The sequence below is a fragment of the Apostichopus japonicus genome, chromosome 12 (assembly GCF_037975245.1).
Source record: "Apostichopus japonicus isolate 1M-3 chromosome 12, ASM3797524v1, whole genome shotgun sequence".
Lineage (NCBI taxonomy): Eukaryota > Metazoa > Echinodermata > Holothuroidea > Aspidochirotida > Stichopodidae > Apostichopus > Apostichopus japonicus.
The window spans coordinates 20588828-20603466 of record NC_092572.1 but is presented as its reverse complement, the minus strand read 5'-3'; the positions used below and the strand labels follow the sequence as shown (position 1 = coordinate 20603466).

The following is a 14639-nucleotide window of genomic DNA, read 5'->3' as shown; positions in this document are numbered from 1 at the left end:
GCCTGGAGAGAGTCACTTAACACATTGGGCTTGCTGATTCATGAACGTTGTATGGTGCCTACTACTGATAAGGTGTGTGCTCTCAGGGGAAGTTGAAATGTATCTGAATTCATTAAATCCAACAACCATTGGATATTTATGTTTTGTTTTGAAATAATTAAATCAAACCATTTACAACAATCTAGTTTGATATTAATGATGATTTTTGAGTAAATTATTATCTTGATCTGTTGTAATTTTTAACTAGGTTTTGGAAAGAAGACAAAACCAGGAACTGCAAGATCTCGATCAGCAATTTGCTGCAGAGAAACAGGTGGCCGTGGAGGGCGCACTTGCTAAACTCAACGATAAATACAACAGCAGACGCGAGGCTATGATGTCACGTCACGATCGAGAACTTTCAGATCTGAGCAAAGAGGATCTCAGTACAGAAGCCAGAGATCAAAGGAAGGCAGCTATTCTGAACAAACAGCAGTTGGAAGCCAGCAGACTAGAAAAGGATATGGCAGAGGAGAAGAAAGATATCGAACAACGTGCCTTGTCTGACTGGGAGTTGAGATATGCTCGCTCCAAGCTAGACCTTAAGGAGAAGCATTACAATGTAAGCGAACAGTCAATCTTTGTATGAAAATAAAAATCTGTTAATTTGGCAGGTCGTAGCCTCATAAACCAGGTTTTTCTAAGCTTGAATTTCTTTACAGTTAACATAATAACGTACAAACATTTTGACAAATTTCGCTTGCCCTTACGTGTATCACGGTGTATGGCAGTTTTGTTGTGAGGTAAATGATTGTAAATTGGGAGACCAGTGCTGTGGCCGAGTGGATAAAGGCGGTGGCATTTGATGCAATGAGGCTAAGCAATCGGGAGGTTCGGGCTTCGATTCCCGGCTGGGTCATAGTAAGGTGGGTTTTTCATCCAAGAGCAATCTACGGTTTTCCCATCTGAAATGACTTTCTAAATTGAAAAGATTCCAAATTTGAGTTAAAATGTTGAATTGGAAGCCACCTGACATGTAAGTTGTAATCCATAAGCCCTTGCGGGGTTCTCCCACATTTGTGGTCGTAAAAATAACTGCTGATTATTATTATAATGAATATTGCTGACAATATTCTTTAAAAACAAACAGAATTCTTTCCATGCTCTCAATAGTGGCAACTCCTCGTCAGAGAATGTAGAGTTGTGTCTCATGGTCAGTTTCAGATACAAGTTATAGATTCTTGCTAGTACATTGCTTTAGGAGGTGAATCTATTGAATGCGGGCAAGCTGAACAGAGATGCTGCTCCCGGTATTAAGGAGCATGTTGACAAAGGTGTCTTTTCTCTTTAATCACCTGACACACTCTTAAAGGGTGTGAAGACTCGCGCAAAAAGAAACGTCTAATGCCGGTTATTTGACCTAGTTTCGAATGAGGTGTAACAGAAGTTTAAAACACCACCATCGATCCCAGAAAATACACTCACAGCTTGCTACCGTCGGTAATTAGACACTAGTTTACAGTCATTACCCACAGCACAGTGTATAAACGATACAGCAATGGACATCTCAGGTCCAGTTAAGATAACAAACAAGGTATCACGTTTCATTACTGTCTGCATTTTGTATCGACACAAACAAAACGTCACTTGCAAGCAAAAGAAAGTTAACTTTTTCAGATGGCCTCACGCGGTTTGGGGCGAGTCTTCAATGCCTTTAAAGAAACACACTATAAACTGTATTAACCTAACGGTGATGCCGACAGGCTATAATGCATCCACTGATAGTTAATATTATGTGCAAAAGGTTACCAGAGCTCGTACCTGCCAAGTTAAGGATATGGGATGTTGAGTCTTCCTAACCAGCTAAATTGTAGATAGCTTACCTTGGTAAGGCCCTAAACCTATACTCCACCATCTTTGTAGTTTAAGAAATGGTATACTACATGCATTGGGAAAAGTTCATCACTTACCTGTTTGTGTCAACAAAATCCGCTTTCCAGATTGTACTGTACCTCATTGTGATGTGACATCATAAGTCTAATGGTCATATAACAAATCACACTGTTATATTATAGGCCAATCAGCTAAGATGCTGGTTAGCCAATTACAACCCATGTTATCTTATTAAGTATGTAAGTATAAATACTCAGTTACCCTACTGTACTATGACTCTCCATCCTGCTGCTACTCCTTACGGATATACCCTACATGTCATTGTTTATGGTTATTTACGTTACGTGAAATATATGTTCAAGAATCAAGAATGACTCTTCCTTCATTATATTGACTTCTTCCCGAACATATAATATGAGACTCATGCGTTTATATATTTTAATCTGTCGTTAACAGGAATTTGCAGATGCCTTGAAGGATCTCGGTGGCGAGAATGCGGACCAGCTGGTAAATGCAGAGCAGGCCGCACAGGCAGCTCAGGAGTTGGAAGAGGTCAGATCACGTCTGGAGAAAGATAGATTGGCCAGCGAAGAGAAACTCAAGAAAGAGAAGGAAGGTGAGGAAAACGTAGAACTTGTTTCGTACAATTTGTTGAACCACATGAATCAAAGCCTCAGGCAAATTTATCACCCGATATAATTTTTTTTCTTCTAGTTTTAAGACTTTCATCATGGTAAATCTGGACTGATAACGAAAGTAACGTTTTGATAGTAATATCTGTCTCCTTAAAGTAAGTTGCTTGTTACCTCAATCACATAAACAGAACAACAAAAAGCTTGGGTTTTTATGTTGGTGCACCTACCACTAACCATACTGCCCTTGAAAAATCAAAATTTATGGATGTCAACAGATGCTTTGACCCTTTTATTAAGTTGCTGTTCGTGCATTCAAAATGATCTTGTCTTAAACTTCAATATCAAATTAAAATTGTCCAAACCTTCGTCGATGTATATGTATTTTTTTTTGGGGGGGGGGTGAGGTGTGGTGCTTTGTGCCAGAAAAAAAGGTGCTTGGGGGGGTGAGGTGTGGGGCTTTGGGCCAGAGAAAAGGGGCTTTTAAGCAGCAGTTTGAACTTGAAACTGGTTGAGCTTTTGTTATCATTCTGTGTTTATCTTTCTCTATGTCTGTCCGAGGGTGTACTTTAATATTCCAAAGTGTGGAAAGGAAAACAATGATTCGGTCGTGTTGTTTGTCATTCTTCTACATGTATGCTATCACTTTTGAGAAATATGCCTGGTGACCTTTTGAAAGTTGAAAACTTGATTTACAGTAGGTCCTTGAAAATCCAACGTAATTTTGGACCTTCTCCCTAAAAAATGACTTTGTCTCTCTTAATCTGTAACATATACAACCACCCAAGGGAGTTCAACAAGTTATTTGTTTTGTTGTTGTGAAAGGTAATTTGAGTGAAAATTGGTAATTTTTATTATTAATGTCAGCATACATCTTGTGTCTTTTCTTGTTGTTTCAATGTGAGGTTTACATTTATGTTATGCAGGAACATTTTGAAATATCTCCAAATAAGTGAAGCTAATTATTGTTCTCACAACAATGTATGATGGTAATAGTCATGAAATAATGTAATAAATATACAATACAGATAGTATAATATCTAATATTGTAATAATTGTATAATAGTGTAGTAATTATTAATATAATAATTAACAACTTTGCTATTAAAATTACATAGTTAATTGCAATATAAATAATTAAGTGATACAATGCAGTACCGTTACTAGCTGGTAATGTAATTTTTAATATCGTTGTAAATTATCATACAATAATGTAATAATTAAAGAATGTTTTTATTCAATAATACAACAATGTAATAAATTTACAGTAGCTATAACCCTGAAAATGTAATAATATTGTAATAAAGTAGCCATTATAATGCAAAAGTGTTATCATTATGTAACACTATTATGTAGTAAAACTTTCAAATAATACAGTACAGTAATTGAATACAGGTAGCCAACAACGATGCAATAATTCAATTTTGATATTCCAGACTTTGAAAGAGCAGAGAAAGACAAAATGGATTTGGAACTATCAGAATTTGAGCAGAAATTGTCGGACGATGAGAGGAAGGAGAAAGAAAAGGCTGATAAGAGACTAGCCGCTTTGAACAAGAGAAAGGAAGACATGATCAAAGAAAAGAAACAGAAGAATGCTGTAGGTTTTCTCATTGCTATGGCAACAAGATTGTTTTATAAATGATTTAGATTGCATCATTCAAATGTCAGATGGGGTTATTGATATGTTTTGCTCTGAATCTCTGGCAAAGTCAAGAATGTAGTTCATTTCAACTTTGACCCTTTGAAGTAACATGATGAAGTTTTCTACATGTCAGAAGTCTTACGAGGTAGGATGTTTTCACATTGCTCTATCTTTGCAAAGGCCCAGTAATAATGGACTGGGTTTATTATTTACTACATATCAGCTCCAACAGACACAGTGTGAGAAACCGAACAAGGTTACTTGATCGTCAGGAAGGTATTAATTTGTGTATAGAATGGAATACAATATCACAGAAATGTTCAGTATAAAGCATATCATGAAAAGAAAATTTGACTGGAAACAGGTATTGAACAAAATTAAATCATTGCCTAACATGGGATCAGAACCAGTTTTGTCAGGAATACAAATCCTGTGCTCTATCAAGCATTCCATTCCTTAGTTGGTGACAATCACATAAACCATTTATTACTAAGAGGGTGGCCAATCAGAGGCCTTATTACCTTGAAATCGGTGGTAACAGTTTACATGATACCCTGTATAATTTAATACAACCCAGAGTTGAGCTGTGAGGGTATCTCTAGAGAAACTTCCACATTTTTATGCATAGATATATACTCATTTCATCAGTAAGAGTGCTTGGAAAATATCGGGAAATTATAAGTAATCAGCGTCGGTACCGAGAGTTTGCAGAAAGATCTCTTGATGGTCACTCTTTCTCTCCCTCTCTCTCTGACTTTGATTAATTTGACAGGAAAAGCTCGAAATGATGAAGAAGAATGGAACGGCCAAGGAGGAACAAGAGAAACTACTGGAAGAGTTTGAGCGAGATGTAGCTAAGCTGACAAACAAGATGGATGCCGATAGGTTGAGGATGCAGAATGAACTAGAGGTGAGGAGGAGGGCGCTAACTATTCATGAGATTTAGAGTTTAATTGATCATCTCTCAGTATATGACTACACTTCCCTACAGCGATGTATTAATAAGTTGGTTCAGTGTTTTTGAAAACTGTGCCTGTAACTCTTGGTAGTTGTGTCCTGCGGTGATCAGTCTGAGGACTGGTACTTGTTAGGTTATGCACTGCAATGCTGGAGGATATAAAACTCCAAGGTCTGAAGTATTTGTTATGTGTCAATGATGCCCAGCATGTCGCAAAAGTGTCCATTAGCTATAGTTTGCATAAAAAACCAGCCGTTTGTACTGAACGGCAGGTTTTTTCCAGTTGGTTAGCTGAGTGATCAGTCCCATCTTTTTGCACCTTAGTTGAGCTGCCTATTCGTCTATTATGCAACTCATCACACAGCTAGAATAGCCAAATCACTATCAGGTCAAGGCAGACATGGCAAGGTGTAAACAAATCAACTCTTCCACACCCACCATACTGTTTGCAGGAGAGATACAGTTTCAGTAAGTTGAGGTCAAGAGAGCTAAAAAATGCAACCTATGGTTAATGGACTAATTCTCGTCATGGTTGTATATGACTTGCATGGGGAGTTTAGCTCCTGTTTCTTTAGATAGGGAGTAACAGGAGATGAAACTCATATTGATAGACCTACTTTCTAGTAACTGTAATTTGTGAAGTAACAGTTCTTTGTTGCAAGGAAAGGGGAAAAAAAGCGTAAGAATCTTCAGGTGGAATTTAAGCAATGGATAATATTTCTGCTTCTTACATTATTGCCAACGAACAAAAGGCTTCATATAAGCTGTGTTTCCAAGCTTTGAAGAATCAAAGCTGAAGGTATCAATATCTGCTTTGGTTGTGGAAATAAAAAATGCTAACCGTTCATTTGAGATGCATATACATTGAGGGGCTCAATTTGTGTATGCAGTTATCAACTTTTTAGTGCAATCATGGCTTAATAATGAGAGAAAAACAATATTTTTGTCTTGACAGTTAATGTTAGGATTCTATTATTGAAAAATTGTTTCATTCATATTTGAAGCCTTGTTGTTGTTATTTTAGGTATCGAATATTCAAGTTTTGAGCATATTTAAAATAATTATGATGAGTAATATTATAATAATATTAATTTTAATATTATTATTATTATGAGTGTGAACATTTGAGAGACCACCCAATTAAACACATCCATGCTCGCAATTATCCATAGGAAATGTTCTCGTTTGCAAAGGATGTTGGAAAGGAAATGCATTTTACGATGACTGAATGTATCTTTTCCTTTTGAATGTAACTTTTCCTTTACTATATTCTTGTTTTAAATATTGCATTATCATTCAAATTGTCTTGAATATTTAGGAGCGTATTAAGAAGAAGAGAGTGGAGAGGTTGACTGCAAAGTATAATTCATATTTGAAGCCTTGTTGTTGTTATTTTAGGTATTGAATATTCAAGTTTCATGCATATTTAAAATAACTATTATGAGTGTGAACATTTGAGAAACCCCCCTATTAATCACATCCATGCTCGCAATTATCTGTAGGAAATGTTCTCGTTGGTAAAGGATGTGTGGGTAGAAAATGCATTTTACGATGGCTGAATGTATCAGTAAACTTAACCCTTACTTTATTCTTGTTTGAATTATTGCACTATCATTCAAATTGTCTTGAATATTAAGGAACGTATTAAGAAGAAGAGAGCGGAGAGGTTGGCTGCAAAGAAAGAGGAAGCTCATGAGAAGATGGAAGATAACATCCAGGAGAAGTTAGAGGAAATTAAACTGGAAGAAAACAGACTCAAATTACAAGAGGTAAATATGAAACTTGACCTGCTGGTCTCATGCAATCTTAATCTTAAGTTATTTCCTCGTTCTTTGATTCTTCAAATTTTCTAATTGTGTCTTTAATACTCAAATTTCTAGATGCTCTCATGCATATTTTAAGTGTGTTTTAAGTTTAAGCTTTGTTTGGCCTATGAATACATGCTGACTTATATTCTGTGACAGAGATGATTAGCATTAAGGAACCATGTATACCAGAAATTTCACGAATCTGCATTAAAACAAAGCATTGGTTGCAGTTTACCATTTTTTTTGGTATAAAAATTTTGCTTTATGTATCATATGTTCTTTAATTAAATTTGAAAAAATATATCATATTTTAATATTTTATTTTTACACAGGTCATTGCACTGAAAGAAACCATCGACACTGAACATTTGATGACGACGCAGGACACGACTCCCTACCAACCAGATCAGTCCATGCCATCTGGATACAACATGGCCGCTCCCCTTAGCGACAGCGACCTGACAGCCCTCCTGATGGCTTCTCCACTCTACAAGAAACTAACAGACATCAAGAAAACTATGGAAGATGGAAGCTTGCCGAAGAAGAAGAGAGGAGAAGGTGTGTGTCTAAATGATTGAGAATGATTTCCTTTGGTTAAGAATTGTGCACTAATTTATACACCTTTTGTGCACTTTTCACATCAAACAAGTGCACTTTTCACATAAAAATAGTGCATGTATCAAAGACTCTCTTTTAATGATTGATTGAGCAAATGGTTAATTTTTTATTGAATAATAGATTGATTGAATGAGTGGCCCTTTGATTGATGATACAGTGACTGGTCATTGATACACTAACATGTCGATTGATCATCAATAAATATATCCTTGTATGGTATTTCAAGAAATTGCCATTTAAAGAATTGCTTTTACCGGTTTAATCTGGTTTACAGGGCCGTCGTTGTTAACTGATAATTTCTTTGCTTCGTTAAACCAACAGAACCATTCTTGGATTCTAAGGAAAAGCAATGGACCACAGACAGTGAATTAGTCCCCGTGGATCTCAATAAACTAAGCGCCCGGAACTTTGTCACCTACAAGTTTGGCTGCTTCGTCACCAAGTTGATCTCCTCCCAGTGCGATCACAAACCCATCACTCTTCTGTTAGCCGAGAAGATCCCGACCAACGTGAAACTGGAACGCAACGGATATCGCAACTCGTATCACTACGACGACGAGAACCGCATCCTCTACATCAGACAAGCCAGACTAGAGACCATCGGCGAGTTCATGCTGGTGTTGATCCACGCTCTAGCTCATGTCAAGGTCGGCGACCTGAGAGACGATAGCGACCAAGACTTTGTGCGGGAATTCTACCACGCTCTGACGGTCGTCTGCAACGATCTCTTCTTCGCCAGACAGAGGAGAAAATCCCTCGAGACGGGAGAAGGAGCTACAGCCGAAAATATCGTCTCCCTGAATGATGCTGAGACGATGCTGGACACCTTGTTTGGGACATTGCAGACAGAAGTGGGTAAAGAGGAGAGTGTTGGCCAACTATTGGATGTCAAGTTACTGAGAGGAAGCGACATGGATGGAGTCCACGTTACCAAAGATATCTTAACTAACAGGTAGGGTAACATCTTACAGTTAGGGTAACAGGTTGGGTAACACAGGGTAACAGGTAGGGTAACACAGGTAACATCTTAACTAACATATAGTTTAATGCAGTTATTTCTTTCATTTGAATAAGATCCTGCTAGGATCGAAACGTCAGGCCAACTTACTTGTACACATTCTTTCATTTGCAAACATTTAAGCAAACAAGAAATGTCATAGCTATTAAAAGTTTATCATGTCTGATGCAATTTTGGTCAATCAAATTACCCATAAGATGAATGTGTTCAAGCAGCGACACGTAGCTCGTTATCTTTTTCTTTTATCTTTGGTGAACAATGTTCAATAGATCACATCAAATTTTTCTGTAAGCCACATATTACACAATACCCTGATTATTCCTGCAATGAAAATAATTTACCCGAATTTTTGCATAATTATTAAGGGAAGAGAAAAATACCCTTAAGTAGAAAACGCAGTGAGAAACAAAACAACAAACAAACATAATTTGACCATTGAGGTGAATCTGTGTGAAATTATTTCAAGAATGCAGCAAATCACACCTAGTTCTTAACATCCTTTTGCCCGGTTGAGGAGACCCACAGACTCAGAAATTTGCATACTTGTTATTTATTCCAAACAGAATGACAAGGTACAGTAAGTTTGCTCTCGACGAAGACACCAGAAACTTCATGGGTGAGACGGAGGATAAGATGGTTCTAGCTCGCCAGCATGGCTCCAACGATGAAATTGACAAACGACTGACTGCCCTGACAGGAATATCTGGCAGAAGCCACCCAGGGGTAAAGACCTGTGTTTGTGTTATTTACTGTTATTCAGTCAGTGTTAATACTGATCTATATTTTGTTTATGTTTGTATATTAGATCCTCCTGCAAGCAGGAACTCACGAAGAAGCCTCATTGGCTTATCAAAGCCGCAAGCTGACCAAAGTCAGTCTCTTAGACTCATATTTTAGCGTCCATGATTATGAATTGTCAATAACTGTGTAACTGGACGACATACTAAACATATATGGAAACATACTAGTTTGTACATGACTAGATTGTATGGTTAATCATAGATGGAAAAATACTAGTTTGTACATATAACTAGATGAAACATGGAAACAGGCTCTGCAACAACCATGAAATAGTATTTTGTACCAGATATTGCCAAACTGGGCAATGACTCTGTCTTTGTAAAAGTTAAGATCATGAATTGCACTACAATTTTCATTCTTTCAGACTGTGAGCTTACTGACGAAGACCACAATGGAGAGCCTGCCGGGTGAGTTGAGTGGGACGGCGCTCTGGCATAATGCTACCAGACAGGTGTCTGTTAGAGAGCAAGCTGGAGGCAGGATGAAGATGGCACTGACTGAGGCTAAAGACAAGGATCTAAACAGGAGATTTTTAGAGGTTTGTGGAATGAAATCACCTTAAAGGCATTGAAGACTCGCCCCAAACTGCGTGCGGCCATACGAAAATGTTAACTTTCTGTTGCTTGCAAGTGACGTTTTGTTCGTGTCGCTACAAAATGCAGACAGTACAGTAATGAAACGTGATACCTTGTTATCTTTTATCTAGACCTGTGATGTCCATCGCTGTATCGTTTATACACTGTGCTGTTGGTATTGACCGCAAATGTATGTACTGACTGTATACTAGTGTCTAATTACCGACGGTAGCAAGTTGTGTGTGTATTTTCTGGGATCGCGGTGGTGGTGTCTAACACTTCTGTTACACCTCATTCGAAACTAGGTCAGATGACCGGCATTAGAAGTTTCTTTTTGCGCGAGTCTTCACACTCTTTAATTCCTTTGATCAGTCACGTAAATGAATCCTAAACTGCCTGTTTTAAGTGAATGATACTACACATCTCATGAGAGACTCAATCAAATCAGTCAACCAATCAAATACTAGGATTTGTTTCAGTCTATGAAATCTATGACCTTTTTTTTTTCTCCAATGGAAAAATAATGTTAGCTAGTAATTATAATACTACTTAATAATACTCGAGAGTTGAATAAAAATGAACAGTGCTGGCCTCATGCCTTATATGCGAAGTAGAGTAGTACAGGATTTCATGAATAAATATTTTCTTCAATTGCTTCTTATAGTAGTGGTTATACATGTTCAGTTAACCTCAATTCTTACACTAAAGTTTATTTGTTGTCTTCATATGGTTGAAATGAATATTTAGTGTCGTTTATGATTGTTTTTTGATTGGATGTGATATTGATCAATATTTTCCCTTTAATTTCCTGTAGTTACATTTACATCAATTGTATCACGATCATATTCTCTAAATAATATCGACAAATATCAACATATTCTCTTTTTAATGTAGTTTAAAAATTTAGCTGTTTTCATGGTTACGATGAATAATTAAAATGGTTACGATGAATAATAATAAAATAATGTTCCATTCTTTTTCAGGATGACATCACACAGATGCAGGATAAGATAGATAACCTCAGCGCAGAGTTCTCTGAACTTTCCAGCCAGGTGATCAAAACTAAACATGAGATCAACGACCTCTACCAGCAACTGCAGTCACAGCAAGATATCTCTGATGAGACACTCATGTCAAAGGTCAGACTCTTCTCCACATTGAAAGGCACATGGCGCCTTTGATGCAAACCCCGATATGTTTTCTTATAATGTTTTGCTTGGATTCTGTAATAAAATATCAATGCCAACAGCTTCAGATTGGAATAGTTTCATTATGGCTTTCTTGATGGAAGTTTCTTTAACGTGTGTTTTCTAAAAGCTTGTAAATTATTCACATGGATGCTTATTTCTGTCCCCAATGGAGATATATTAAGTGGATTGTGAATTTCATATATAAAGAGATAGAAGCAAATAGAAATTTGAGTGTGGAATTACATAGACAACTTTGAAAACAGCAAAGTAAGGTTTAGCTGAAATGGAATTAACAAACCAGTCATTTTACAGGGAATAATCTATCCGATATTTCATCGCAAAATGCTTTGCGAAAAAGGTCAAATTGCTACACAAAATGCAGAGATGTAGAGCAGTGTTTGCAAACAGTGTCTGTAGGATTTTATACGAGTGAAAAATCAGAGCCTACAAAAAACAGTGAGTTACCCAGAATCTGAACGATACATTTTACCCTGCATTAGAAATACATGTGCTAGGCATGTGAACTACATGTGCACTACATGTGAACTACATGTGCTAGGCCAACTGAGCTATCCAACCCTGTAAGGTTAAGGTGATCCCTGCTGAGCTTGACATACCATGCAACCAGGAATGTTAGCTGATAGTTGTAGGTTGCAGGCAAGAGATGATGTCGTCAGTCATGTTTGTGAAGGATTAATTCTTAGGTAGTGTGTACATTTGTTAATGGAAATGTACGGTGTGATAATAATATTTGCTTTTCATATAGCGCTTTATACCAGCAATAGGTCTCAAAGCACTTTACAGACGTAATATTACCCCTGGTCAATGATAACCTGTCCCAGAGACAATCCCTCCAGTCGGCAGCAGTAATATACTGCCCCCAATTACAAGTTACCTCACAGGTACCCATTTAACCCCTGGGTGGAGAGAGGCAATTGAGATAAAGCATCTTGCCCAAGGACACAACGTAATGAACTAGGCAGGAATCGAACCAGCAATACTTGGATCACAAGTCCAATGCCTTAGCCAATTGGCCACCACGCTCTCTATATATATATATATATATGTACAGCTTAACAGATAAGCCTTGCTGTGGTGATGCAAACATATGCATATTTAATTTCCCTCTGTTTCATTCTGTTCTTTACATTATAGGACAAGGTTATGCGAGACACCAAGAAGACCGTGAATGACAAACAATTCCACCTGACAGATGTCAGCATGAAGAGAGATGCACTATCAACGAAATTAGATTACTTCAAGAAACAACTGGAGGAAAGGCAACAACAGTTACAGTCTCATCTCAGGAAAAAGGAGAAATGAATAATCATTATGTAAATGAGGTGTTGAATATGTAGATTAAATTTAGTAATGATAGGAAGGCATTTAGTTAACAGTTTTTGAGGTATAGGAAACGTAATTCTTCTGTAACATAGAGACAGTACACATGTAGTAGTTATTTATGGTTTTAATATTTCAGAAAAAAAGAAGCAATTATGCAGATTTTTGATGAATATGCAGAATGAATATGCAGAATGAATATGCAGAATAAAGTGTTTGCTGACAATAGATAATTACAGAAAAAACGACTGGTTGATGTAAACTGGTGATGTACTGTGTACAATTAAACTAAGCATTGATTTTATTTTGACATCTCAGAGAAATAATCATGATACAATAGTTGTTTGAAAGAATATTTTTTATGAGACTGCTAGAATATGAATATGATAATACACTTCATTAAAATGAGTATGGTGATGTGTAACATTCTTTTGAATAACTATCATTAGCTATAAAGCAAGCAAACGAATATATTAGAAATATAAATCGTCCATATTATGTCATCTCATGATATCTGATAAATTGACACATGTATGAATGAATTGATGCTTAGCTAATTTTGATTATATGCAAAGTTAAATGATTGTTTGGTTAATCGTTGAATTTTAACCTTCATTATTAATTATTTAATAACTGACATTCCAGAAATGAGGGTACATAATATACAGTGTTTGAGTTAAACAGAATAGCCTTGTTATTGGAGTCCTTCAATCCATTGTATGATTTTAACAATAGCCTTGTTATTGTAGTCCTCCAATCCATTGTATGATTTTAACAAAAGCCTTGTTATTGTAGTCCTTCAATCCATTGTATGATTTTAACCAGTATTTAGTCTACAGTAAGCTAATTGTCAACACGTCTTAGTTACACCTTGCATTGCATTTAACGTCCATTATAAGATATTTAAATAGCTTGAACCACCTTGGAAGTCCTTGGACATTAACTTTATAATGGTCACTGATTTATTCCACCTTGAAAAAATTTTTTGTTGAAATTATTGTTTTTTTTCTAAGATTACATTTTTTTCTTTACCTGATGTAAAATAGGCTTTATACATTGTTTTAGATTACCTTGTTTTGACATTCCGTCCACGTACACAGAAAGCAACAGAATACTAGCCTTGAACTGAATTAATTTAGCAATTTATTGTTTTATTTACCATCTATTTTTATGATGCTTTTTATTTCTTCTTTCAAAATATTTGATAATACAAATTGGTTCATTTTCTGTGGTTTATCAATTCTGCAATTTATCAAGTAAATCTTTTTCAATTTCTCTGACTTATCAAGCACAGTCAAGAAAGCTTTAAGCACAGGATTTTTTTGTATTATTATGGTACTTTTGAAAGTTTACTTTTTGAATATTATATCAACCATCCATGAATATGTAAAAAACAAGCAAAATGTTTGAAATGGGACATCTTTCTTTGACTCATATACCAAAATAGTGAGCCTTTCTCCAGTGATAATGATTTTACAAAGTTACACTGCATCCAACTGCCACTGCCATCTGCCACCTGCCATCTGCCACTCAGACCTGAGTATGTCATAGCATACCCACGATTACGAGATATCCAACTGATAATCTCTATGCTGTTACCAGGCAGAAATGTTATAGTGTTCACAAATCATGGATCCTTTACTTGCAGAATAAGCTCATATTACATTTACTAAGGAATCATAAAGCTCTACTTCACACAAAGGGCTGTTCATAATCATTGTATTTACCTATTTATTGAATCAACATTAAATCTTCTTGTGTCACCCTAAATCGTTTCAACTACATGTGAGTAGATTATAGTACTAGTGTAGAGTTAAAGGGCTTTCAGTCATAAAATTCCAAACGAGTAAATTTTACCTATACATTTTTCGTACTTTTCATCTTTACATTCCAGTAGTCACATGATGTGAACAGTATCTATTCTTCTAGTTCTTCTCAAAATGAAACGAGCTTAGATGATAGTGTAATAATTATGAATATCTCACTTTAGTAGTTTTGCATTTCATGATACGATTTGTAGAGTTATGATCTTCCACCTTGATAATTTAAAACCTTGATCGAAGTTATTTCTATTTCTATGTAATTTAAATAATTATGTATTTTTTTTTACTAATTATGTATGGTTCACAATAAATCCTTGATTAGTGGACACCAGGATGACACTAATTTCTCTTATTTTAA

General features: G+C 36.2%; 1 protein-coding gene across 1 annotated transcript in view; it reads left to right on the top strand.

The window, feature by feature from the left end:
* The window catches only part of LOC139977381 (uncharacterized), a 212008-nt gene extending 197369 nt beyond the window's left edge, over positions 1 to 14639 (top strand). Inside the window, exons 146-156 of the mRNA XM_071986681.1 lie at positions 248 to 601; positions 2329 to 2488; positions 3941 to 4104; positions 4922 to 5059; positions 6745 to 6876; positions 7248 to 7473; positions 7855 to 8485; positions 9115 to 9274; positions 9717 to 9890; positions 10911 to 11066; positions 12273 to 14639. Of these exons, the coding sequence (XP_071842782.1) occupies positions 248 to 601; positions 2329 to 2488; positions 3941 to 4104; positions 4922 to 5059; positions 6745 to 6876; positions 7248 to 7473; positions 7855 to 8485; positions 9115 to 9274; positions 9717 to 9890; positions 10911 to 11066; positions 12273 to 12440 (2463 nt within the window). The 3' untranslated portion in view covers positions 12441 to 14639. The remainder of the gene's footprint in view (positions 1 to 247; positions 602 to 2328; positions 2489 to 3940; positions 4105 to 4921; positions 5060 to 6744; positions 6877 to 7247; positions 7474 to 7854; positions 8486 to 9114; positions 9275 to 9716; positions 9891 to 10910; positions 11067 to 12272) is intronic.